We start from the raw sequence: 23,826 nt of genomic DNA, 5'->3' as shown, positions 1-23,826 counted from the left end.
ATCAAGTGGCTGCAGCAGGTGCGACGAGTGAGCAGGCATACAGAGAACAATAATCTTCTCTTCCTCACAGTGTTTGTGGAATTCATGTGAGCTGTGGCTCTCATGGCCGTCCACAATCAGCAGCCTGTGTGCACCCACCTTCCGGTCTTTTGTATGGGTATTAAAGTGCTTCAGCCAGGCAATACCAAGCTCATTCGACGTCCAGCCATTAGGACTAACCTTAATTACCTAATCCCGAGGTAGATTGTGAAACCATGAGGTAATAAGGACCTTGCCAGGGAAGATAAGGAAGGGTGGGATAGCCCATCCTTTGGCGTTAACTCCTTGTATATTGGTGACCCAACCACGGTTCCCTGGCTGCAGGCTCTTTGTGCTACGCTTCTCAGAGCCTGTAAAGACCATCTGGCTATGGATAACCCCCATCATGAAGCCTGTCTCGTCAAAGTTGTACATGTCTTTGTCTGTGATGCTGTACTTGGCCTTTGTGTTGGCAACTAGCTCAAACCAGGGCGTTATAACGCGTGCATCTTCGTTAAGGGCTCGCTGGCGATCATATGGACGGCTCCTTCGAAGCTTGATCTCAGGCGTACGCGTCTTGAAGTTGTCTACCCAGTGCTTGCCAACAGGCTCTCCACCGCGCTCAGCAAGCAGATCATTGGCCATATCTCGCACCATAGCCTTTGTAGCAGGTATTCCTCTTGTGTCAAGCTCAAGTATACGTTGTACAAGGGCCTCCTCCTCCAGTTTGCTCAGCTTCTTTAAATTGGGCTCGCGATCGCGTCGAGAGAGGGCTCCTTGGCGTCGTCAGCGGACAGTAGTTTGAGGTACGCTGAAGGCTGCAATAGCGCGTCTTTCGCTCTCGTCGCGATCTTTAATTGTAGCTTAGATAGCAAGCTGTAAGGTCCCTTCAGTATAGGTTAATTGCACGTTGCGTTGGGATGGCATTGTAATGCAAAGTAGTTATTAGGCTATCATGGTTGGGATGGACCGCTCGCTTGGGTTGGACCGCTCGCTTGTGAACTACGTTATCTATTCGTGCAAGTCACTATTAGTGCCAGTCATTGTTATCCACGAGTAGGGCTGGCGAGAAAGCTGCACCCCACCATGGTGAGCAATTTTTAGAAGTGGGGCGATTAAGTCCCACGTCGAAGAACTTCGTGACGAAGACACCGGATCTCGAAGCAGTCAGCCACTGATTCGGGAGTGTCAAAGCATCTTCGCTGGTCGCAGCATACTTGTACGTGCAGAACGAGGGGACCGGAGTTCGCATCCAGCAAATAATCTCCCGAGGTGGAGCAGGCCCTTCACCGATAGCCTCGCTCTCGGAATGTGTTTGCACGTCAGAACCTCGAAGTCCTGCTGACGTTGAATCAGAATCCCTGAAGCACGAGGTCAGGCTAGGTGTTCGACGCTTCGGAAGTTACGCACTGCGCGGAATTTTGTTGTGCAAATCAACAAACATCCGGCGCCTGCAACGCCTTCACGGACCGCTACACATGCGAGGTGCCAATGGCGGTCAACGGGCTGGTCCCCTTACATAGTGTCTGGAAATCATAACGTCGAGCGTTCATACGGGCATTGCAATCTCCATGTCCGTTCCACCTCAACACGTGTATGTTCACCTCACCGCATGTTCGTGTTCTCGGTGCAAAGCCACCATCAGGCGAGATCTGATGTCTGCAATCAGAGGTGTTGGATCTCGCTAATGCAACGTCATGCACCCGCGCCTTTCTCCGTGTGCATGAAATGATTCGTTGTCGTTTCGACGTCCACACACAGCCCTCCCACACATGTCATTTGGCTCCAAGTGGTACGCTCGATAGCCCAGCGACCGGCACTTGACACAGGGCGTTGTACAGCAGCGGCGCCACACCTTCAAATCAGCACATGCGCCGCCCTACCCTGCCGTCCGAAGTAGGACCTGAGTAGACTATCAGAATGTGACTCTCACATGTTATAGGGCAGAACTCGAGTCCTTGTGCAACGCGATACGAACAAGGACTCGAGGATCAAGATGGATCTGGTTGTCTGATTGAGCGTGGGGCAGCAAGGGTGTCCCGGTCAGCGCTTATGCATGTGATGATGGGCCGCGGCCTTGCGTGATATCAGCCAACCGTCTTGCGCAAGCCGTCATGCGGGACAAGCATTTGCGAGATATATGAGCCTTCGTCACCGGCCTGAACACCAGATCTCTTGCTTTGAGCCCAATGGTGAGGGAGCTTGTGCAACAAACAAACCTCTCTGTCGCCTTAATTTCTCGAATTTGTCGATCGCTGAGGATAATATCCACTGATGTACGTCTACCTGCATTCATTGTTCTGCACGCGACGGCGCACGATAGTTGGCCACTGCAGCAATGAGAATCTGGATCCCACAGAAGCGGATCCACGTCTCACACCCACCACACTGGTTTAGCTCCCCTACAGATTGCGGACGACAAATGACATGACTTATGCAAGTCAGCGGAAATAGCATTCGCTGATTGCCTAACTGAGAAAGTGGGATGCACGGAGGCCGCAGGTGGAACAACGTCATGTGAGTCGCACAGCAAGGTGAGGCGAAAGAAATGCAAAGCAAAGCGATCTTGCTATTGACAGCGATGTGGTATAGCTGTTCTGCTTGCGGAGCAGAAGGCGTCACAGATGCTGGTCGTTCCCGAATCCTCCTCGACGCACGATCGTGAGCATGAGCCACCTGTAGAGGACAAGCCGAATGCTTCGTGTGATCTCACACATGCTGGCCTCTATAGGCCCTCAATTATCACTCAGGCTGGCGTTTCCAGATCCTACTGAGTCCTGGACCACTTAGAGCTACAAAGATGCTGGCGTGGATACATCACCTTCAGAGGACTTGCAACCCTTGCATCTACTTGGCTCCTTGGAACGTGTCACGACTGCCAATATGCGACGTCGAGAAATGAACAAGGCAAACTGCGATATTGCGCTGTTCTCCGTTCCTTCACACTATTCACAGCTTTTCAGCCGCCTACAGATCGTCACTGGTGTGTGTACAACGACATTACGCGACCACTCTCACTGCGCCAAAACGACGTCCCATCATGTGCGCTGCAGCCCGTCGATACATGGAATCATGCATGTTCATGTGCCTTGGATATGGGATTCTCCACATCGGCACACCTTCACCGGGACAGCAAATGCTACCCGGCAAGCAGTGACACATGCACCTTCATCAGACAGTCAGGCACGAAGGCGGGTATATCACGCTCGTCGACATGCAGGCTTACCGCCTCACAATGCTTTTACGAGATCACGGTGCCCCGAAATATCCCATTGCATGCGCCTCATTCCTTCCGAGCGCGGGCGACCACGCAGCTGTGGCTACGTCCTTGCATCGTATATGCGCGCCTCGCGAAACAAGAACACAGTACATGGGCGCATGAAGGGGTTGCCCTGCTAACGATGTTACTCCCGATATGAGCTATCAAAGACTGTTTACCCCAAGGGCTACGAAGGGGAGTAAGGACGCTGTCGGCAAACAGCTGAACCGCGATCCGTGGCCATCAATGCCTGGACTCCACTCCTTACGGAGAGAACCAGGCCTGCAACCGCGCGGAGTGATATCCCACGTCTAATCTACTGATCCACCACAACAAACGGTGGAGAAGCACGCACTCTCACGGCAATTGTGTGCAGCCACTAGGAGCAACAGCGGTAGCGAGCGGACCGTGGCCGTCCTGCGACCAGGTGGCTTGCGAGCCGTCTCTCGGTGTCGCCTTGTCGGTCGGCACGCAGGTCCAGCGATACACTTTGCGTGAGTGGGACCAGGTTCACGATCCTGGGGTGCAGCTAGGTTTGAGTGGCAGATGCAAGAATTCTGCATCCGGCAGCTCACCGTTCAGGAACCTGTTCTTGCGACAAAGGTGTGGGTTGTTGTGTTGTGAAGTGAAGTGATACGGTTGACGACATCGGTGCGGGCGGTGCGTGCCAGCCCGTCAGCATCGTCATCATCGGTATGACTTGCTGATGTACCAACCCAATTTGTCGAGATAGTTTCATGCGTATGCGCAGATGGTGCGATCAATGTTCCTTCCCTGGGATCAAGCTTTCCTGTTGGTCATGGAAGCCCTGCTTGCCCCACGCGATCGCACGTGGCTAGTTTTGGTGGCTCATCCTATGTGGAGGTCTTTGGCCAGACACGGCTACACTCGCCGAGGTTTATTTACGAGCCGGCTACCGCGGTTTCACAGGCAGGAGGCCTTGGACCCTGAAGAGTTCAAGGTGCGATAACATGTTTGCCATGTTTGTCATGTTTGAATGGGACGGAGATGATGGTGATCAAAATAAAGATCAGATATCGAGCTGCTGTTTTTCAACCCCCACCGACACCAAAGCGGGCGCGTAGCGTGTTCAGACGACGCAGTGTCTCTGGCATGTCACCGCTAAGGCTGTTTTCTGTGCGCGTCTGGCGGAACGCCCGATAATTCTCGTTCTCGTGCCATATTGTATTGATGACGTCGGCAGAAAATATGACGCACTGCCCCGAGGTTAGCAAGTCCAGCGCATCGACGTGACCTGTCTCAGCGGTAGATTGCAGTAGCGAATCCTCCTCCTCGGGTTCGGCTCCTATGTCTGACATAGTGTCAGTCCGGCGCAAAATTCCACGCTCTTCGTCGTCGGCATCCTGACCTCGGGCCGCACTCAAAGTTGTTGTTGGTGATGGTGTGGTGTTCTCACCCGTAGGCTCTGACGTGGCTGTGTCTTCGGCGCTGCCTGATGGCGTCTCCCCTGCAGTGATCTGCGACAACTGCTTCTTCAGATCTCGGCGCTTGACATGCGCCGACACCATGACCAGCTGCAGGGCCAGAATACACAGGTCCAATCCTCCTAGCTTCCATTTACTAGTTGGCCCCTGCTGCCCGATGAAGTCTATCATCAAGCCACCGTGCAGATAGCCTCTGGTGTCTTCGCCAGCTGCTGGCGCTAGATATAGCATATGAAGCAGAAAGTTCATAACAAACAATCCTGCCACTACGGGTAGAAACGGTCGAGCCTCGTCAGGTGGGCGTTGCATGGTTGGGTCTGAGACTGGCGTGAGCAGGCTACCATGAGCCAACGCACGCACTGCAAACCAGAAGAATGAGCAACTGTGCCCTCATTAGCCTCCGGAGCCATGTGAGAGTGTGAAGGTAAGGCGTACTCGAGGTGGTAGAGGGCTAGTAGCTCCATATACACCACCAGGTCCAGCTCGCGCAGAAGGTCGCCCAGCATCCGGATGCGCTTCCTTTTGGCATCTAGCCGCCGTTCCTTCACAGCTTTTGCATGCTCACGTGCAATTTCTCTTGGGGAGATATGCTCTATGTCGTCGATACGGTCAGGAGAACTGTCATCGCGGCGCAATGTAGCTCGAGACGACTCGGCCTCATCGTTCATGGCGCCGCAGGAAGGTATGGAGTGTCGATGTATCACTCATGGAGGCGACGCTGTGATGCGGCAGCGTTACGGTTGTTGTTCGACCTGCAGGCTGCTGTCTGTTCCATGTCAGCGCCTCGGCGAAACAATGGAAGCTACGATCGGAGCTAAAACGGGCCGATGATGGAAGTGGTGAGATAATCGATGAGCTACGCAGTTCAAGCTCGTCTAGATCGCCGCAACAGCTTGTTGATAGCTTCACCACGCGAAACCAAGGTTCTGTATAGCTTCAATTCGAGGTCTGATACCAGAAAGTCCCCATAAGCCCTGCCAAACCAACCGAACTCTGCCATTGGCCACACGCGACACCTCCGCATACACTCTTCACCATGGCGGGCCCACGCAACAGCGCGCCGCTCCCCTCTTCTTTCGATGAAAATGTGTAAGGTGCTCCTTTGTACAGCATTATGGAATCCACATATGCGCCATCCACATAACCCTCACGACTAATACCACTCAGCGACTTCTATAATGAAAACACCCTTGACAAGATGTGGCGCCGTTTCCGCGAAGAACCCCTCATTCCCTTCGGCTGCGGTCTCACAGTATGGGCCATTGTAGGCGCGACACGATCGATGCGCAAGGGCGACCATAAGATGACCAACTTGTATTTCCGCCGTCGTCTATACGCTCAAGGCTTCACAATTGCAGTCCTCGTCGCAGGTAACCTATACTGGCAAAAGGATCGCGTGAAGAGGAAGGACTACGAGAAGCAGGTAGCTGAGAAGGAGAGGATGGATAAGCGAGAGAGATGGCTGAGAGAATTGGAGATGCGTGATGAGGAAGACAAGGAATGGAAGGACAGGATGGCGAAGAGGGCGAGAGGTGTACAAGAGGAGATCAAGGGCGTCACACAGCAAGTCGCGGACAAGACACAAGAGTTGAAGGATCAGGTGGTCGGAAAGTAAGAGGGGCACACGAAAGGAGTTCGTTGAATCCGAGGGAGGAGCGTCTCGAAGAAAAAGCTTTTGCGTGGATGCAAACTAGCTAAGGTCGCTGGCGTTTTGCTGGGTTCACGCATGTTTGTACATATTCTGACCTTGTAAGGGTACCATTTGAGATTGAGCTGAGGCTATGGTAGGGACAGTTATCACATTAGTCACACTTTAAAGTAGACAGTCCCACCACCACAGTCGACTCCACCTCAATGGCACGAAGCGTCTGTGGATGTTGCGGCTAGAACAGTACGCAGCCCGAAACCAGTTGATCTGAGCGTCAATTGGACGAGCATAGCCTACACTGAGCCTCCTTAAAAGTCAAGCTTTTGAAACTGGAGGTTCGCGACCGTGTCTGGACCCCTAACCTTGTTCGTACGGACATGTGCTTGCCTCACTTTCAAAGACTACTTTCAAAACTTGACCCCAGGATCACACTAGCTGGGGGGTTTCTCAGGCACTTTCTGGTTGCTGAAAACAGACGCACGCGAATACTGCCAGTTGCATGAGCCGGACCTCAGTTCAGAAGGCACGAGCAGAGGGCAAAGGTTGTCCGCATATTCCACCAAAGCTCAGCAGCTAGCATCTCTCGTGCAGCGCTTGCTTCTACGTCTTCGTTATTTCAAGAGCGGATTTCGAAAAACTTTCAGATCCGCAGTCGACAGAAGTGGATGTACCAATTCTACACATTTTAGTACAAGGCCAATCATACTCAGCGACACCTACGAATGGCAAGCTTCGGACAACTTAAGCAGGTCGCCACGCTCCTCACTCCGACCTTTGCGAGCTGTTCCAACACCGAAGTCGAGACAATTACTGCATGTACAAACCAGTATGGCCCTGCCTTGAAATTCGACAGAGCTTTGGCTTAGATACGTATTGATCGACACTTAAACAACCCCTGCGTGGGCGTACTTCTTCAAGACGGAAGTGCTCCCGCTTAAGCCATGCATCATGACAAATGGGGTATACAAAGATGGATACTGAACAACCGGGCTATACTTGGTGGTGAAAGAGCGGAACTCGCTCAGCTTATTCACGAGATCAACCGCTCTGGAGCAGACCCCTCTGCGAGCCCTTAGTGTCGAAGAGCGGCTCTCGTGGCGCAAGATCGTCAGGCCTTTCGCGAGGAGAAACCAGAATACTCCCTACTAGGTATATTCAATGCCGAGAATGACGACGAGACCCCTTCTTGGACACTCATCGGGAAAGCATACGTGCATGGGTCCATGGATGGCGAGGCCAAACAGAACGCCTCAGCTTCTCTGCCTATTCACCCTACGATCTTCGTACCTTTTTGCCTGTCGTCAATTTCTTTGTCGCCCCACATGGCACGAGTAGCGGCTTCCTTTGCAGCTTTGTGAAAGTCGGCATTTCTTCTCCAGTTCCCAAAGCTTCCCTTAAAGGTAGCGGAGACAGAGCTTGAAGTGAGCTGGCTGAGGATTGTGCTTTCTGGCATCATGCGCATTGTGTTATTAAACGCGCCGTCGGCTTTCCTACACACATGCAGAAGAAGGCAAACGTGATTATAAAACATTCAAAAATTCCCAACTATTGGACATACAAGCATACAAGCGATGTTCTGCTGACATAGCCACATACCTTTTCTTCTGCTTCCCTCAAAACACAAACTTTTGCGAGACAAGACATTTACATGCAGCAAAGAAGGAATCACTGCCACCCACTCCTCCCATATACGACTCTCTCCCTCCTCACTCCCGGTTCCTCATATCCAGGCAGTCTACTCGCGCTCCTCTCCCTCCCCTGGCCAGCCATGACTTCGTTCCCGTACCGCGGCGGTCTCGACCCACTCCTCTCCCTCGTACCAACACTATACCCGGGTGGACTGGGGAAATCCATCTCCGCAGCACTGAAAGGATATCCGCCCAAGTCCATGCTTGATGACATCGGACCCCTGGACAGACCTCTAGGTGGCGCAAGTGGTCGGTTGGCGTAAATCTCCCTGTGATTGTCTCTCTCCATATTTCCTCCGATGGGTGGCAGAGGCCGGCTTGCATACTCGCTTTCAGCAAGCCTGTGGGACTCCTCTGTACGCAGGTGGCGATAATCGACGCCCACATCGTTGATGCGGGGCGATTTGAATTCGCCGGCCATGACTTTCTCGTTTTCGCGGCGTCGCTCGTACTCTTGACGCAGCATACGTGATGCATTGTGCGACATGGACAGCGAGTCGATCTTCTCGCTGATTCGGGCAATGTCATTCTGCATCAATGTTGCGCCTTTGAAGTCGAGTGGTGCAGCAGGAAGTGGGCGTTGAGGCGGGGGCGTAGAATTGGACGTATACTCTACGTTGCGAGTCTGCGTGTTTGAGCGTGCTCTATCCCGTGGTGCGGACGATCGGTCAGGCATGGCCGCTGCTTCGAGCTCGACGGGCGCATTGCGGATTGGTGTCGGGTCCCAAGCGCGCTGCCAGCACCAAGAGCGTTGCTGTGTGGCTTCAAGGGAGTCGCTTTGCCCACTCGTTACCCACTCGGGGCAGCGCTTGAGATCGGTGCAAAGGAAGTAGCGAACACCTTCCGTGTGCTTCAGGCCTTGAACGTCAACAGAAAGGGTGGAGAGGACCTGCAAAATACCGTAGAGAAGAACCCATCGGCCAAGACGGGCTTCGCGCGGCGAAATGTTTTTAAGATCAGTGGTCAATTCGAATTGCTCGAACTTATCGATCAATGTTGATCCTGGGCTACTGTCAGGAGGAAATCTCTGTAAAAATTCGAACAACTCACCGTTGAAGTTGACATCCAGCTTCTCAATATTCGTCGCGTCACTGAAGACGATCGAGAGTTGCAGATGCGCCTTAGCGTCCTTTGTGGCGTCTTTCGTCTTGTCTTTCTTCAACGACGAGAAGAAGCTCTTCTTCTCCTTGGGTTTTGGGAGCTTCGAGACTTCTCTCGGTAACAATGGATACGGATGTGGTATATGTGCATAGCCAGCTTTTGCATCGTACATCACCAGCATATCTGTGATCCCAAGCTCTGGCAGGTCTGCCTCGAAATCATCGGTCAGGCGGTGCTGCATCTCCCACTTCCTGCTTGCGCGCTCTTCTCGAGGATTCCAGTATACGTCGCGATCTACAAGGTAGTCGTACAGAGACCCAAAGTCGTCTTGCATTGCGAGAACAGCCTTGCGATTCAGCCATAGGCCTTCTGAAGGTGGTGGCCAAGTTCCGTATATCCTTCCGTAATGGTCGATAAGGAACTGCCGGAAACCTTGGTAGCTTTGGTGAACAGGACCATTCGTAAGCTTTGGGCTGTCTTTCCACAAGTCGGCAAAATCGAAAGTGCCCAGCCTCTCTTCGGCTTCCATGACCCGGAGCTGTAAGGTCTTCGCAGCGATGCCGAGATTGCGCCTTGTAGTAATCGAGAGCCGCTTGAATCCAGACGTTTCCTCCATACGTGGTGTCATTGCGCCCGCAAGATGTGTAAAGCATTCCAAATAACCTTTTCGCCATCTCACAGAGTCTTGCTCAGCCCACGCGAGGAGAGCCAATGCATGTCTTGTGTCTTTGCACACGTTGTCGATGCCATACTGTCCCAGATAGTTTGTAATCATTTGCACGCTGCGTTCCGCTGGCGTCGTTGACCGCGTGTCAGTGTCGAGGTCATACATGACTTGTATTTGCATTTGCAGTGTGCTGAGCATGTCAAATACATCTGCTCCCACTATCGGCTTGCCGTGTAGAATGGCGAGGAAGTTCCGGATGGCGACATGGTGCAGCCGCTGAGCCTGCACCGTACGGAGCTCTGAAGGCGCAGTAAACCAAATCTCATGAGTGGGATTTTGCTGGCTGTTCTGTCGGAGATGCCCAGACAATGGCGAGCGCGCTCGATCGTTTGAATACGTCTGCGGAGCGAGGGAAGCGCTTCTGGAAGGCGCTCGTGAAGAGACGCGATCTATGTCCAAAGGTGGCGGTGACATGCCTCCGAGCGATATTGGACCGAGCATCCTTCTGTCGTGCGCGTATTGTCGTGACGGAGCCATCAACTCGTCTGCAGCAGTTGAAGCCCAGTCATCTTCGTCCTCATCGAGACATCCCATCAAAAGCGCATTGCTCAGCCAACTTGATCCTGAGCTCTGGATGACTTCAAGCTCGGCACGTATCGAGGGTACCGGATGAGCTTCATCCAGCTGCTCTTCCTTGAAGTAAATCAAGACGCTGCCGCTGTGCATATCTTCATCCTGCAAAGTGTCAGACCAGTACCAAGACAACTGCTATCTTAACGTACGAATGCAAAGCCACCGTATGGTCGCATTTCTTCTTTGCCCCCTTCCCATATCATGAAGTCAAGCCACGTTCTCCTGTGGCTCGCAAGGCGTGGAGCAGGTGACTCGCTTTGAAACAGTGTCGGCTCAGGTGTTGGCGTAACTGTGGTCTTGATGGGGACGCCTCCACCTCGCCCTCGGGGAGCTGTCGTCTTCTTTCCATTTGCCTGGAATTTCGCCTTATCTTGACCCCTAGCTGAATGGTCCGAGACTGATGCTGCACCGCTCGTAGAGCTCTTTGACGGTCCTCCATGACTCGAACTTTCATTCGAGTATGTCGTGTTCAGACGTGACCGGTTGCCGCTGCCATTCGTACCACTGCTGCGCGAAGTCCCACGACTCAAGTTGCTGACGGACCGGGTCAGTCCAGCGCCGGCGTTGCGAGGTCCATTGCTACTCGGTGTAGCTCGCCAGTCTGCGAAAGCATCATGGACCTCTGGAGCTTTGCCCTGCACCGCGACCTTCTTTTCCTTCTTCTCGGTGTCTTTCTGCTGAACTTTCCGGCTTCGCGCCCCTCGTGCTGACATTTTCACTTGAGACTGGCCACTACTGTTACGCTTGGTAAGATAACCACCGACAAGTCGATCGTGTCTTTCAGGGGAGTTTGTTGTTCTTGACCAAATCGACTTGGTCGCGGCATCAAGGCAATAATGATTACGATGGGTGTGAGTTTTCTGACAGCTGCTGAAGACTCTGTTTTGCTCAGTGATAAGCTAGCTGTTCGTAATGCAACTGTCTCTGCAAATATCAAGCGAGCGAATCAATGAAGTTCTGCGGAACGGACGTGCTCAAATCGAAGGGTGAAGAAGGGAAAGAAGAAAGAACGCATGCACACGCAGAAACCTAAACACAAGGGGCGGGGAAAGACAGAGCGCCCTATACTTCACGGTCGTGACTTTCGAGTCCACATGTGTTCCCGTTCTCGAGGACCCCTGTTGGGTCGTCCCGGCCGTCAGGTTGTGGAGATCAAAACGTCCAAAACGGGTTATGGTGGACCGTGTCAGCGGTGTTGCTGATAAGGAACCATGCTCGTCCTACTGCATTCTTACCATTGCTTCCTTTTTATTGACCAGGCGAATGGTAGATCTGTCTCCACATGGAGATCATGCTGTTCGGTAAAGCTATGCAGTGCGACACTGAGAATGCGATGCCAGGTCGAAGAATCTGGAGAAGCAAGCCGCCTCAGAGGACGGCGGAAATGTCCAAGCGGTGATAAGGGATGGCTCCATCGTGTAATTCTGGGCGTCAGCAATCCCATCACCCTGCAGGGTGAGATGAGTTGTCCGGTTCATTGACGGAAGAACCGGCGGTGCCTGCGCCGCACGTGTTTACAGGTCTGAGAGGCTGCCGTTCGCAGTCTCCTTCCGCAAGGGCAGTGAGGCACTTTCTCTTTGAGGCGGGAGCCAACGGCGACTAGTTGGTGCTGAAAGACGGGAACTCCCTCCGCGGAGCTCTTCATCTCAGCTTCATCACGTTAAAGCGACGGCGCACGCCGGTGGGCAGTATCGCGCGATGAAAACATGTTCATGTTTGATGTTGTGAGTGAGTCGACGGTTCCTGGAAGGACCGATCTGACCAAGGCAGTTTCAACTACAAGCATGTCAAGGTAGAGGCACCCATGGCCACAGAGACTGCACTGAAATTGGACGGCGCGATTTTCGCCCAATGTCGCAACAACTCCAGGTACGAGTTCCTTGGCCTATGTCGATGGTTCGTACTCTGACGATGCAAAACAGGTGTGAAAGGTTGGAGGTTGGGTTTTAGCCTGCCACACCCAACCTCCCCGCCATTCGTTGTCCATATACGCCAGTACCCGGCCCACACGTCATACTGCTTCCCATCACGAGTCGTTCCTGCACTGTTGCGTTGTACTGGCGACTGCAAGCTTTGAACAAGCCGCATCCTAGTCTCTGCCTTGAGTGTTAAAACCTGCGCTGTCCGTCCCACAATCTTCCTGCGCGCAGCCGTAGTCACCTTCTCTTGAAGCGTCGCACTTCCTCTTGGAGCATCGCAGCTGCTTTAGGACTACACCGACTATCCGCGATCGACAAACAAAGAGCATAACAACGCCATTGTTCTGCGCAACTCGCCTTCGACCAGCACAGCAAACAGCGACATATCGCCGACATGTCAATCTCCGGGCTTTCGTTCGTCTTCTGGCGCATCTTCCAGATCGTCACGCTTATTCCGACGCTGGGCATGCTCGCCTGGTTCGTCTCGTGGTACGATGACCGCAACCTGCTCACGCCGCGATCAATCCTCGTGCTCTTCATAGTCTCGGTGCTCGGAGCAGCATGGGCGATGGGGACGTTGTTCCTGTACTCGCGCGCACGCCACTCGGCCAAGTTCGTTGCCTTTGTCGACCTGCTCTTCGTCGGTGCCTTCATTGGCGGCGTCTACTGCCTGCGCGGCATCACCAATGCAGACTGCTCCAACTGGTCGTCGAACGGCTCGTACAGCGCTGATCTGGGGCTTTTCAACGTTTCCGCCAACCGCTACAGCTTGAACATCGACAAGCAGTGTGCCATGCTCAAGGCGTCCTTTGCCTTTGGCATCATGTAAGTTTTCCTACAGCAGTGCTGAGAATGACATGCTGACGACTGCCAGGAACTGCATTTTCTTCTTCATCACCTGCCTTCTGGCTCTCCTTGTCGCCCACCACTACCGCGACAGCCGTGACCGCGTCATCGTTAAGCGCGAAGTCCACCGCTCCCGTCACGGCCACCACTCGCGCAGCCCTCGCACCTCGCACTCTCGCCACAGCCACACCCGCCGTAGCTACGTCTAGGGTGTTGTTGGGAGTTGTAGGGTCGAGGGGAGGAGAATCTGCTCAGGATTTCAACGAGGTGTATAAGATTACGATTTTCATTGGACATGATTGGCTTTGATGAGATGTTCTATGGTAGATTGGACGCATGGATATGGGAAGCGCATGGATATGCATGATGAAACGGAGAGAAGCGCTACGATTATATACGCGCGATGAGATGAGATACCACATACCCAACCCCTCGATACTTTGTAAATAGCTTAATGATCCGCCTCAGGCCCCACCCAAGACTACCTTTTCCAGTATGCCCCTATCATCAAGGTCCGTGACGAAGCCAATCTTCGCGCGAGCCGCGAGCTACCCGTCTTCGCATCTCTAGGGGGTTGTCTATGTACCGAATTCTGGCTTGTAGCCGAATCCCAGAGCGTTTCGTTGGTTTTCGAGAGGACCTTGCTTTCTTTGACTGCAGGCAATGCAACAGGTCTGGTGCGGGCGGTGTCCGATCAGGACCGTGGCTCAGCACGGTTCCCACCGATCTGAAAGAGGCGATTACTCGAGCATAGCTACTACAGTATGGTCCGCATCCCCGCGCGCGATCGGGAAACGCGCTCAGTCCCCCGTCACTCTCTGCAAGGCCTTCCGCAACCTGCCGAGACCGGACGAGGCGCTTTTACTCTGGTCAACGGGTGCATGCGCTTCTTCTTCTTCTGCGGCCCTTCGACTCAGTACGTGGACCCCGGCGAAGAAGGGACCGAGGGTGCCGAATTCGTTTGTATTGGCCAGCGCGCCCTGGGTGCGGGGAGCAGAGTGTTGGAGCCGGGGGTCGTAGGTGTCGCCATCTGAGACGCGGAGATGTGGGTCTTCTTGGTCGGGATTGGGTGCGTGGCGGCCCGCGAAGTCTGCGTGTTTGAGGCCCGGGGGAGTGTGTGGTAAGGCGCTGGGTGGGTCTTGGGCGCTCCGGCTGGGTCTCTGGGCTGGGGCGGGAGGGGTGAGGGCTTCGGTCTTGCTCCGTGGTTTTCTGGGTCTTCTTGCTTGTCCTGCGGATCCGGTCTGGTTGGCTGGTAGACTTGCTGCTCTTCTTGTCCGCTGGTTGTTCATGGCCATAGCAATTCGTGGGCTTGTTATATCTGACGTATCTGACGTATCTGACGTATCTGATGTAGAAGAAGCGGGGGTTGTGACTGGAAACCTCAGCCTTGCTCCCGTGCTGTGGTAGGTCGTTCGAGCGGGCAGTGGATGCTGTTCCATGCCAAACGGGTCTTCTGTTCCGCTCCGCTCATATCTCACTGCCACCCTATGTGGATGCGAGTTGTGCACGCTGGTGGTAGCTTGTGCTGTCTCTTGCATGTTATGTCTGCGCGAGTGATCTACGTCTCTTCTCCGTGTTTGAATCCGTTGTGAACCGTCCGTAGCCAGCTCTGAAAATTGTGGTTTCTGGTGGCTGACTTGGAAGGGAGAGGCCGGCTCACGGTGGTCGACATGTGTGTTTCCATCCGCAGGAGCGTTGCGTTGTTGGCTTTCGCTTTTGCGCTTGCCGTTCCACAGAGTGTTGCGCTCTGTTCTCAATCTATCGATCTTGACAGCGGATTCGGCATTCAAAGCAAGGCTTTCACGCAGGTGTTTCTCTGCTGTCCGCAATTTTCCCTGCAGCCTGTTAGTGTCCATAATATAGCACTACGAGGATCGATCGTACCTCAGCTGTATCCAAACACTCTGCTTTCCGTGCATGTTTCCGGGCTTGGTCGTAGTACGCAGATTCTGCCACGTCGCGATCCTTCTCAACCTTCTTCAGCCGTCGCTGTGCTGGTCAGATGGTAGCTTGCTACGGCAACAACATTCTTACCTCGGTAGACACCTGCGCGGTGCAAGCAGTCTTGAGATCCTCACGGGTTTCGCTCAAAGTAATCTGCATTCGCGCAATCTGGAGCTGACTTGTCCGAAGAAGATCCTCTGTGCGGCGAAGAGCTGTCTGCGCAGCGTGAAGTTGCCTGCTGTGATGCGTCGTAGTCATGTAGGATGTGCGACAACAGTCGCCAAATATGGATCTCTTGGTGTCGCGCACCATGACATCGCACAGACTGATGCGCGAAAGAATTGCATCAATGTCCGGTCGGTCGTCTGGATTCCTGGACAGCATCGTGTGCACCTCTCTGATAAGGTGGTGCCGCCTTGGACTGGGACTTGCTGTCCAAGGCAGCCATACGTCCAATTGGTTTAGATTTGCATGGTATGATCGATCTGTAGTGAGACCAAAGTCTTGGATGCGGCGAAGTGTCCCTTCGTGATGGAACACCAGGATTTCGAGGAGAACGCAGCCGAGCGAGAATATATCTGCTGCACGGCCACTGTCACAAAACTTCGCTGTCTACTCCACATTTCCATCAGCTTGTTTCTGGCAGGCTCATATAGATGGCGTACCTCTGGTGACAGATATCTAGGTGTCCCGCCGCCGTTATCGCTGGCGCTCCGCGATAGCAAGGAGAAGTCAGAAGCACACCCGAAGTCGCTAAGGTACAGACGGTCTCGCAACAATAGAATGTTTGAAGGCTTGAGGTCTTTGTGACGAATTCGTTGGCCGTGAAGGTACCCGATGGCGGACATCAAACAACCAATTTGAGAGTAGATTGGCCAAGCTTTGCGCTCCCGCGGCGCAAGGGGATCATCTGGAAGGTATCCGAGCCGGGTGAGGCGATCAGTCCGCTCGTCGTCTGCAGGCTGGTTGCATGCTGCTTCTGCGTCAATGAAGAATGTTTGAAGGTCGCACACGGCAACGGGAAAAAGCAGCAATCCAATGACCGTCTGGTGTGTGTAAGCTCCGATGAGCCGAATCATATGCGCATGGCTCAATTTCTTGAGAATGTCAATCTCTTTCTTGTCCTTCTCGCTGGGCCGTCGTCTGAGGCCTATCTTCTTCCAAGCCAGGCTGTGGCCATGGACCTTTGTTTCGTACACTGTCGCCATGCCGCCTCTACCAAGATAGCGCACTGCTCGGTCAGCGTCTGTTCAAAAGTTCCTCTGCGGGTGCATTGTCGAACCTTCTTTCAACGGCACCTCTTCTCCAGGGCCAAAGTCGACGTGCGATCCCCTTCCGCTGGCCGACCAGTCGACATCACGGATGACCTTGACCAGCGACATCGTGCCGGTGGCGAGTGTGGGTCACCCCAAGGAGCACAATGGTGGAAGTAGATTTTCATGTGTAAGTACGAAGCAGCTGATGAGTGTGGAGGCGCAGTGCGACGACTGGAAAGAGTTGAAATCTTGAGGAAGCAGGCTGAGACGCGGCTGAGCCGAGCCACGGCGCGCGCTCGATGCACGCGCACGCCAATCAGGAAAACATGCGACGAAGCCACCACGTACGAACGCAAGGCTGCAGACTTGAACGTAAATTACTATGGGAACGGGCAGGTTGAGGTCCACGATTGCTCTCGTGTCTCATGTAGATGCTCCTCTGGAAGCAAGCATGGCCCGTCTTCACTTTGGCGGTCCCCCCTCCTCCCTCTTAACCCTGAAAAACGCCAGCTTGGCAAACCTGCCCAAGCTGCCCCAAAAGTACCGTCCAGCGGGATGATCCATGATCCTCTCGAGCAGCTTCACCACGGCCATTCTCACATCCTGCCTGGGATGAAACAGGCCCAAGCTGAGATAAAAGAGCCCTGTGTTGGTCTCCGGGATCACACACAGCAGCTGCAGAATGGTGTCGTACTGCAGCTTCGCGCCCGGGTGGCGGTCCGGGTCGTTGGCCAGCGTGAGGTGCTGCACAGCGTTGGGCAGGTCGGCGTCGGAGCCGGAGGCGCTGGCGGCGGGCGATCCGGCTTCTTCGACGCAGCGCGCGAGGGCGAGGTAGATGGCGGCGGATTGGTCGTGGGTGAGCTTCAAGCAGCGCAGTTTGTCGTGTTGGTGGTGTAGGTCGATGCCGCGGACGGGGCGTCTGTTCCAGTGCCGCGCGAGGTCCTGGACGCAGCTGTAGTAGCTCCGTGTGCTGCGCCAGCCTTCGATCCTGTGGACGTTGGCGGCGAGTTCGCGCAGCCGAGAGTGCTCGTCTGGCCAGACGTATCCGTGTCCAGACACCCCGTACGCGCCGGCGTCGGTCTCGTGCGAGCCGATGTATAGGGCCGAGGCACCGTAGACCGTCTCTTCGAACGCGGCAGCGATGCGGGTGAACTTCAAGACCCAGGAGCGCCACTTGGCTCGAATGGCGTTTTCGCCGTGGCGGTTGGCAATGGCCTGGAGCATGCTCTCCATGAAGGCGTTGTCGCCGGTCGTGTCGACGCCGCCTTGTTTCTCCGAGGCCATGGCGCTGCCGGGGCCGCTGACGGGGATGCCGTGTTGCTGGAAATAGAGCGATCCGTCAGTGGGCGAGGCGGCTTCGATGCGGTTGCTGATCTTCATGCGGCCGGTAGGCAGGTCGCAGAGGACGTCCCACCATTCTGGCTTGAAGGAGAAGGTCGGGTTGGTGACACCGGCGATGAAGCCGGGGACTTTGAGCAGGTCGTCGACTTTGGTCAGATCGGTGTAGGGGAAGGCGTGGCGGACAAAGCCGCGCAGGACACCGCCGGATGCCAGCGCACATGCTGCGAGCACTGCTTCGGCGACTTCGCTGGACGGCCGGTTGTGGCCGATGAAGATGATGCGCTTCTGGGTGAGGAGCGCGTTGACGAGGACGATGATGGGATGGGTGTAGGCGCCGCTTGTTGTGAGGTGTGGGTGGAGGGCGAACGGCTGCGGCTGTGTGGCGTGGGGGGTGGAGAAGGTTTGGATGAGCTTGATGAGGGAGAAGTCGCCCACTGTCTCCGGGCTGAGCGCAGACGGGACTTTGACAGGCACGGGGATGCCGTTGTAGTTGATCTTGGACTCGAACTCGTGCGTGTCGCGTGGGGGTATGTACGCAATCCGCTTGGGGTGTGAGTCGGTCGACGATAGCGAGGCGCCCTCGGCGTCGGCGGCCTTTTGCTGGCGGATGATGCGCTCGAACTTTTCGACAAACATGTCCTTGGCGTCGGTGGCATGCAGCACGAAGCTCTCCAGGGTCGACAGCCTAGGCAGCAACGACAGGTCCATGGCGTTGAGGGCATTATAGAGCGAGGCCAGCGTCTCGATGACAGGGTGACGAAAGTACTCCTCGAGCGCTAAGAGGAGCAGGGGCTTGTAGATGTGCAGGAACGAGTGCCGAGTGCAGATGGCCATGGCTTTCACCACAGCGCCGCGCTTGACCGTGTTGTCCTGCTTGGTGTTGACGAGGTTCAGGACGTAGACGAGCGGCGGGCCATCGGGATCGCTCTCTTCCTCGGTGGCCTCTGTGTCGTCGTCGTCGTCGTCGTCGCCATCGTCGCCGTCGTCGTCATCATCCTCACCATCGACGTCGGCGTCTGGCGCAGCGCCCGCCTCGCCGTCGTCTTGCCCCTCTTTTCGCCGCCGGCGCTTGCGCCTGCGCTCTCTCCGGGCCTCCTTCTCCTCCTCTTCGGTGGTGGTGTCCTTGTGGAGGAAGAAAATGGTCCAGTCCTGGGCGCGCGAGTGGACCTGGTCCGGCAGCATGAGCTCGGCCAGCGTCGTCTCATCGCCGCTGATGGCGGCCGGGTACTGGTTCTCCATGACGGATCCGCGGTCAATGTCGAACGAGGCGACCAGGATGTACTCGACATGGCGCTCGACGGCGTCGGCGGGGTACTGCGAGCGCAGTCGGCTCATGGTGGCGGCGGCGGCGGTGGCGGCGGTGGCGGCGGCGGCGTGCGAGTGGGCCGAGGTGCGCGACGAGGCGGCGCCCTGTCCGTCGCCGTCGTCGGCCTCGGGGACCATCTGCGGCTGCGGGGATCGCGCTTTCCTGGGGTCGTTGCGCACCGAGACCGACGGCGAGCGCGCGGGGGGGAACGACGGGAACGACGAGAACGAGGGCTGGCGCTGGAGGCCGCCGGGTCTCGGAGCCATCACGTCAGCCATGTGTGTTTCCATCTTCTCCACGATGCCGCCGTCGCGCGCATGGCGTGGATCTGCCCTCGGTCGCGCTAGAGGCCCCACACAGGGGTAGCGTTCCGGCGTTGGTCTGGCGCGGAGCTGCGAGTGAGGGCCGTGGGAGCCGTCGTGTCAGCGGAGAGGAACGTGGAGCGCAGCCGAGCCGGCGGTCCTTGCGTGCTGCACAGCGCGTCCGGCGACTCTGGAGAATCGAGAACCGAGAGTCGCGCATCGAGCATCGCGCATCGCGAATCGAGATGCGAGGTGTGGAGTGGACCCTGAGGCTAGTGATGGACAGGGATGGGGCGGCTTGGCGGGCTTGGCGGGCGGTTGCTGGGGACGGCGCCAACGTCGACACTCAACACGGCTGGCGCGCCGGTTGCTGGGGAAGGCGCGAACGTCAACACGCTGCACTCTCGCCGCATCGAGCAGCCCGCCGCCCGTGCAACGCCCATCGACGACGGCCAGCGACACAACATCATGTCGGCTCCCACAGACGCGAAGCCGTCGCCACTCTTCTTCAACAGCGCGCGCGGGTCGCGCCAGTCACCCTTTGGCCGCCCGGGCTCCGTCCGCCAGGGCTCGCCGTCGACAGCGCGGCCGTCGACGCCGACCAGCTCGCCACTGAAGCCGAGCACCCCAAAGGCCCTGTCGCCGGCGCCGCTGCGCCCGACCACGACCAGCAACGCCTCGCAGAACGCGCCGCCGTGGCTGAAGACGGCGGGAGAGGCGCCCAGTTCGCCCTCGCAGCTGCGGTCGCTGAAGCCCGTCGAAGCCCCACTCTCGCCCGCAAAGGTCGTCGAGGCCCCACTCTCGCCCCCAAAGGCCGCGGAGAAGGCGGCGGAGAAGGCCGTCGGACGAGCCATCGAAGCACTCTTGCCCGTGAAGCCCATGGAGAAGGTTGTCGAAAAGGCCCTCCCCGTCGAGACGAGACCATTCGAACCGAGGCCGGTCCAGCGCCCCCCCGTCGAGACAAGAGCGCCCGCCCGACCCGCCATGATTCGCCAGACCACCAGCGACGCCCTCTCGAGGCTGCCGCCGCCGCTTCTCCACAGCATGCGCGAGTCGTTCAGCGTCATGGACCGCGACGACGACGGCCACGTCAACGCCGCCGACGTCGCCGACATGCTGTCGCAGCTCGGTCTCGCCGCGACGCCCGCGACGCTCGCCACGTACCTGGACGGCGCGCAGAGCATCAACCTCGCCACATACCTCAACACGCTGTCGGATCTGCTCGGCGGGCTCTCGCGGCCGAACGAGCTCAGCGCCGCGTTCGAGGCCTTTGACGACGGCGACGATGGCCAGATCGATCTCGCCGAGCTCAAGGACGCGCTGCTGCACACGGCGCCGGACGCGGGCGGGCGTCGTCTGACGGAGAGGGAGATTGACATGGCCGTCGAGGGGTTCAGCGGGCGCAGGGCGTTTGGCAAGGCCGCCAAGGCCGGCAAGGGACTGGGCAGGGGAGAGGTGTTTCGGTACCACGAGTTCATGGCGAGTTTGACGGGGGGAGGGGGGGACGGGGCTGCACAGAATGATGGACCCACGTAGTATACCCATGCACGACCTGTTTGATTCTATTCGACGTAATGGTGGAATAATAATAGACTATACTCATGCAGGACTTGTTTGATTCTATTCGACGTACTGATGGAATAATAATAGGCTATACTCGTGCAGGACTTGATCGTCTGGTTGAACTGATAGCATTGCACTCGAGGCAATTGTTGAATAACAGACTATCCCCATGCAGGACTTGTTTGATTATATTCGACGTAATGACGGAATAACAGACTATACTCATGCAGGACTTGTTTGATTATATTCGACGTTATGACGAAATAACAGACTACACCCATGCAGGACTTGTTCGACTATATTCGACGTAATGACGGAATAGCAGCCTACACACATGCAGGACTTGTTCGACTATCTTCGACGTAATGACGAAATAACAGCCTACACCCATGCAGGACTTGTTCGACTATATTCAATGCAATGATGGAACAATAATAGACTACACCTACGCCATACGCACGCATGCATGCCTTGTTTGCGTCTGGTTGAATTGATACCTTTCCATTGTCCTGGCCAAGTGCGCTGGAACACCAATCACCGCTCACCCGCAGCTGCCCCGTGCGCGGCTTGCGACCCAGCTTAGCTGTCCTCTGGCATGGCTCGCCTCTGGTCTTCACTTCCTCGACACGTCAACCATGAAGCTCTCTCTCGGTCTTGTGTCCTCGCTGTTGCTTTCGGGCGCGTCAATCGCATCGGCTGCGGCGTGGAGCATTGAAGATGCCACCGTTGCGATTGCCAGCAAAGGCGCGGGCGTCGGCGGAGCTGCCAAGAACAAGTGAGCCTCTTCCCATGTGCGCCTCGTCGAGGAAGAAGACTGACGGGGTCCAGGCTCAGCGCGACATCGCCCCTCTCCAAGACAGTCTCGCTGGGCGCCACCGACGTGCTCAAGATCGACCTCACCACCGTCGATGGCGGGACGGCGAAGCGACCGCACCAGGCCTTTCTGACCCTGACGGACCCGGCCAGCGGACTCGAGGAGTCGTTTGTGCTCAGCGTCAAGGACAGCGGCAAGGCCAAGGTCTCTCTGGTAAGCTTTGCGTCCAACGGCACCCCTCTGCCGCTTCTGACGACCCGCAGACACAAAAGGCCCTACCGCACCAATTCCTCACGGCCTCGAAGCCAATCTCCGCCTCGATCGTCATCGGAGCATTCGGCTCTTCCACGCCCTACAGGCAGAAGGTCTTCGATCTCACCGTGACCCGCGACGCCAGCGCACCGCTCGCCGTCCCCGAGGCGCCGCTCCGCTACGCGCCCGAGGCCGAGATCCACCACGTGTTCCGCGAGGACCCCAAGTCGCCGCCCAAGGTCATCACGCTCGTCTTCGCCGCTGCCGTTGCGGCTGCCTTGCCCGTGCTGCTCGGTCTGTGGGCGACCCTCGGTGCCAACGTCGGCCACGCCAGCAAGGCTCTTGGCGCGGCCCCGGTCTCGCACGCCCTGTTCTACGGATCCATCGTCGCCATGGAGGGCGTCTTCTTCCTGTACTACACGAGCTGGAACCTCTTCCAGACCCTGCCTGCCGCGGGCCTCGTCGGCGTCGTCGCCTTCTTGAGCGGCAGCCGCGCCCTGTCTGAGGTTCAGGGGCGTCGTCTGGCCGGCCTGAGATGAGTCAGGAGAGACTGGGGAGCAACGAGTGGTGTAGCATGTGCAGCAAGCGGGTTTGAAATGGCAAAAAGGAGCAGGGACTCCAAGCATTGGGTTGGTGCGGGCGCTTTGGCGAGACAGGTCACGGGTGGAGAAGACGGCAATGGATGGCTGTAGTTTACGCCAGAATTGCCCTGTACAAGATGAGATGATTCTACACATCCGCAAGAGACGACAAATGAAACGAACTGCTTTCACATGCGTCGACTGTTTCTATTTGTCGACTTTCTCTATTTGTCGACTTTCTCTATTTGTCGACTTTTGTAACTGCGTGAGCAGTGTCGGTCGGAGACTGTGATCAACGAGTGTATTGCTATCTGTTGTCGTGTTGTGTGATGTTGTGTTGTTCAAGCTCTCAGCTCTCAGGTAAGTGCACTTGCCCACCGGGCAGTGCCTGCTATAATAGGATATCATGTGATCTGAGCCACGTGGTTACAACTTTCTCTATTTGTCGACTTTCTCTATTTGTCAACTTTCTCCATTTGTCGACTTTCTCCATTTGTCGACTTTCTCTATTTGTCAACTTTCTCTATTTGTCAACTTTCTCTATTTGTTAACTTTCTCTATTTGTCGACTATCCTAATCCGTCGACTAAGGTGCGTCCCTGGGCGAAGAGACACACCATGTCCCGAGACAGATTGGCAGTCTGGACCTGCAGCGGCTTCCATTTACAAGTCCGTTGAGCCTTTTTTGAAATGAGAGGGTTGTAAAAGTATTATTACTCCTCCACGCCAACTGGCTCTGACTACCGGTAGGATCTCTGCAGTGCTGGTCATGCTGTTGATCATCCCGTCAACGCAGTCGCACAACCGTTCAGAAATACTCCCATGTCTACTCGCTACTCGAGGAGTTTTCTTTAGGTATCGGAGGGCTGGTGATGAAGCGCATTCAAGGAAGGTCACTTCCCAAGTCTTTGGAGATTGCTCTAGCGCAGGCGTGTGCATGCCGGAACCTCCGCAGTGTGCCCAGGCTGTCATGGCGCATGCTGACGGCTTCAAGTCACGTTCCCTGGCGTGCCCTTCGCTGCGCTGACTCAGAAATGCTTGCTAGACGCCTGAGCAAAGCTATCTGAATCTCAACACAGGACTATCTTCCTAAAGTTTATGCGCGCCTGCATTAAGAAGCATCTTGACCACCTGCTCACGGCCTCTGTTTGAAGCTGCCTGCAGTGCGTTGCCATAGCGTCCACCCTGCGCGTTGACCTCAGCGCCTTTGTCAAGCAGCATCTTGACTATCTGCTCGTGGCCTC

General features: G+C 55.9%; 11 protein-coding genes across 11 annotated transcripts in view; 6 read left to right on the top strand and 5 right to left on the bottom strand.

Annotated features, from left to right (window-relative positions):
* Positions 1 to 2,718: 2,718 nt before the first annotated feature.
* M421DRAFT_107019 (uncharacterized protein) lies at positions 2,719 to 3,502 on the top strand. Its single transcript, XM_033587143.1, has one exon. The coding sequence runs from the start codon at positions 2,902 to 2,904 to the stop codon at positions 3,415 to 3,417; it is 516 nt and encodes a 171-aa protein (XP_033454121.1). The 5' UTR covers positions 2,719 to 2,901; the 3' UTR covers positions 3,418 to 3,502.
* A 432-nt stretch (positions 3,503 to 3,934) lies between these two features.
* M421DRAFT_107010 (uncharacterized protein) lies at positions 3,935 to 4,288 on the top strand. Its single transcript, XM_033587142.1, has one exon. It carries the CDS (start codon positions 4,029 to 4,031, stop codon positions 4,245 to 4,247), a length of 219 nt encoding a protein of 72 aa, XP_033454120.1. The 5' UTR covers positions 3,935 to 4,028; the 3' UTR covers positions 4,248 to 4,288.
* Positions 4,289 to 4,329: 41 nt separating this feature from the next.
* On the bottom strand, positions 4,330 to 5,390 carry M421DRAFT_50111 (DUF1746-domain-containing protein; the record flags this gene model as incomplete). The annotated part of the gene is made up of 2 exons (XM_033594796.1): positions 4,330 to 5,104; positions 5,158 to 5,390. 2 exons carry the CDS (start codon positions 5,388 to 5,390, stop codon positions 4,330 to 4,332), a joined length of 1,008 nt encoding a protein of 335 aa, XP_033454119.1.
* Positions 5,391 to 5,758: 368 nt separating this feature from the next.
* M421DRAFT_96934 (mitochondrial hypoxia responsive domain-containing protein) lies at positions 5,759 to 6,337 on the top strand (the record flags this gene model as incomplete). Its single annotated transcript, XM_033598441.1, has 2 exons — positions 5,759 to 5,811; positions 5,890 to 6,337. The coding sequence occupies 2 exons, from the start codon at positions 5,759 to 5,761 to the stop codon at positions 6,335 to 6,337; spliced, it is 501 nt and encodes a 166-aa protein (XP_033454118.1).
* A 1,573-nt stretch (positions 6,338 to 7,910) lies between these two features.
* M421DRAFT_414920 (uncharacterized protein) lies at positions 7,911 to 11,481 on the bottom strand. The gene is made up of 3 exons (XM_033590503.1): positions 10,609 to 11,481; positions 9,109 to 10,561; positions 7,911 to 9,060 (listed from the first exon to the last, which is right to left on the bottom strand). The coding sequence occupies exons 1-3, from the start codon at positions 11,170 to 11,172 to the stop codon at positions 8,036 to 8,038; spliced, it is 3,042 nt and encodes a 1,013-aa protein (XP_033454117.1). The 5' UTR covers positions 11,173 to 11,481; the 3' UTR covers positions 7,911 to 8,035.
* A 1,179-nt stretch (positions 11,482 to 12,660) lies between these two features.
* M421DRAFT_106970 (uncharacterized protein) lies at positions 12,661 to 13,619 on the top strand. The gene is made up of 2 exons (XM_033587141.1): positions 12,661 to 13,203; positions 13,253 to 13,619. The coding sequence occupies exons 1-2, from the start codon at positions 12,773 to 12,775 to the stop codon at positions 13,431 to 13,433; spliced, it is 612 nt and encodes a 203-aa protein (XP_033454116.1). The 5' UTR covers positions 12,661 to 12,772; the 3' UTR covers positions 13,434 to 13,619.
* A 382-nt stretch (positions 13,620 to 14,001) lies between these two features.
* On the bottom strand, positions 14,002 to 16,718 carry M421DRAFT_106958 (kinase-like protein). Its single transcript, XM_033587140.1, has 5 exons — positions 16,451 to 16,718; positions 15,834 to 16,399; positions 15,259 to 15,780; positions 15,109 to 15,213; positions 14,002 to 15,059 (listed from the first exon to the last, which is right to left on the bottom strand). Exons 1-5 carry the CDS (start codon positions 16,548 to 16,550, stop codon positions 14,025 to 14,027), a joined length of 2,328 nt encoding a protein of 775 aa, XP_033454115.1. The 5' UTR covers positions 16,551 to 16,718; the 3' UTR covers positions 14,002 to 14,024.
* Positions 16,719 to 16,886: 168 nt separating this feature from the next.
* Positions 16,887 to 20,851, bottom strand: M421DRAFT_87949 (uncharacterized protein; the record flags this gene model as incomplete). The annotated part of the gene is made up of 2 exons (XM_033597614.1): positions 16,887 to 19,463; positions 19,712 to 20,851. 2 exons carry the CDS (start codon positions 20,849 to 20,851, stop codon positions 16,887 to 16,889), a joined length of 3,717 nt encoding a protein of 1,238 aa, XP_033454114.1.
* A 720-nt stretch (positions 20,852 to 21,571) lies between these two features.
* M421DRAFT_56 (uncharacterized protein) lies at positions 21,572 to 22,541 on the top strand (the record flags this gene model as incomplete). Its single annotated transcript, XM_033595351.1, has 3 exons — positions 21,572 to 21,711; positions 21,765 to 21,963; positions 22,014 to 22,541. 3 exons carry the CDS (start codon positions 21,572 to 21,574, stop codon positions 22,539 to 22,541), a joined length of 867 nt encoding a protein of 288 aa, XP_033454113.1.
* A 674-nt stretch (positions 22,542 to 23,215) lies between these two features.
* On the top strand, positions 23,216 to 23,680 carry M421DRAFT_414917 (uncharacterized protein). Its single transcript, XM_033590502.1, has 2 exons — positions 23,216 to 23,280; positions 23,333 to 23,680. The coding sequence occupies exons 1-2, from the start codon at positions 23,273 to 23,275 to the stop codon at positions 23,607 to 23,609; spliced, it is 285 nt and encodes a 94-aa protein (XP_033454112.1). The 5' UTR covers positions 23,216 to 23,272; the 3' UTR covers positions 23,610 to 23,680.
* M421DRAFT_50613 (uncharacterized protein) overlaps positions 23,672 to 23,826 on the bottom strand; it is a gene marked incomplete at both ends in the record, with an annotated part of 4,668 nt that continues 4,513 nt past the window's right edge. Inside the window, one exon of the mRNA XM_033594846.1 lies at positions 23,672 to 23,779. Within this exon, the coding sequence (XP_033454111.1) occupies positions 23,672 to 23,779 (108 nt within the window). The remainder of the gene's footprint in view (positions 23,780 to 23,826) is intronic.

The sequence above is a fragment of the Didymella exigua genome (genome assembly GCF_010094145.1).
Source record: "Didymella exigua CBS 183.55 unplaced genomic scaffold M421scaffold_1, whole genome shotgun sequence".
NCBI classification, from domain to species: Eukaryota; Fungi; Ascomycota; class Dothideomycetes; order Pleosporales; family Didymellaceae; genus Didymella; species Didymella exigua.
This window is presented reverse-complemented; position numbering and strand designations above follow the sequence as displayed.

Coding starts and splice junctions, on each gene's coding strand:
- M421DRAFT_107019 (XM_033587143.1), top strand. CDS start 2,902: ATGCGACGTCGAGAAATGAACAAGGCAAACTGCGATATTGCGCTGTTC.
- M421DRAFT_107010 (XM_033587142.1), top strand. CDS start 4,029: ATGGTGCGATCAATGTTCCTTCCCTGGGATCAAGCTTTCCTGTTGGTC.
- M421DRAFT_414920 (XM_033590503.1), bottom strand. CDS start 11,172: ATGTCAGCACGAGGGGCGCGAAGCCGGAAAGTTCAGCAGAAAGACACC. Junction 10,562..10,608: donor CATACGGTGGCTTTGCATTC/GTACGTTAAGAT, acceptor GACACTTTGCAG/GATGAAGATATGCACAGCGG. Junction 9,061..9,108: donor GCTGGATGTCAACTTCAACG/GTGAGTTGTTCG, acceptor ACAGTAGCCCAG/GATCAACATTGATCGATAAG.
- M421DRAFT_106970 (XM_033587141.1), top strand. CDS start 12,773: ATGTCAATCTCCGGGCTTTCGTTCGTCTTCTGGCGCATCTTCCAGATC. Junction 13,204..13,252: donor TCCTTTGCCTTTGGCATCAT/GTAAGTTTTCCT, acceptor GACGACTGCCAG/GAACTGCATTTTCTTCTTCA.
- M421DRAFT_106958 (XM_033587140.1), bottom strand. CDS start 16,550: ATGTCGCTGGTCAAGGTCATCCGTGATGTCGACTGGTCGGCCAGCGGA. Junction 15,214..15,258: donor CCGCGCAGGTGTCTACCGAG/GTAAGAATGTTG, acceptor TGACCAGCACAG/CGACGGCTGAAGAAGGTTGA. Junction 15,060..15,108: donor AGTGTTTGGATACAGCTGAG/GTACGATCGATC, acceptor AACAGGCTGCAG/GGAAAATTGCGGACAGCAGA.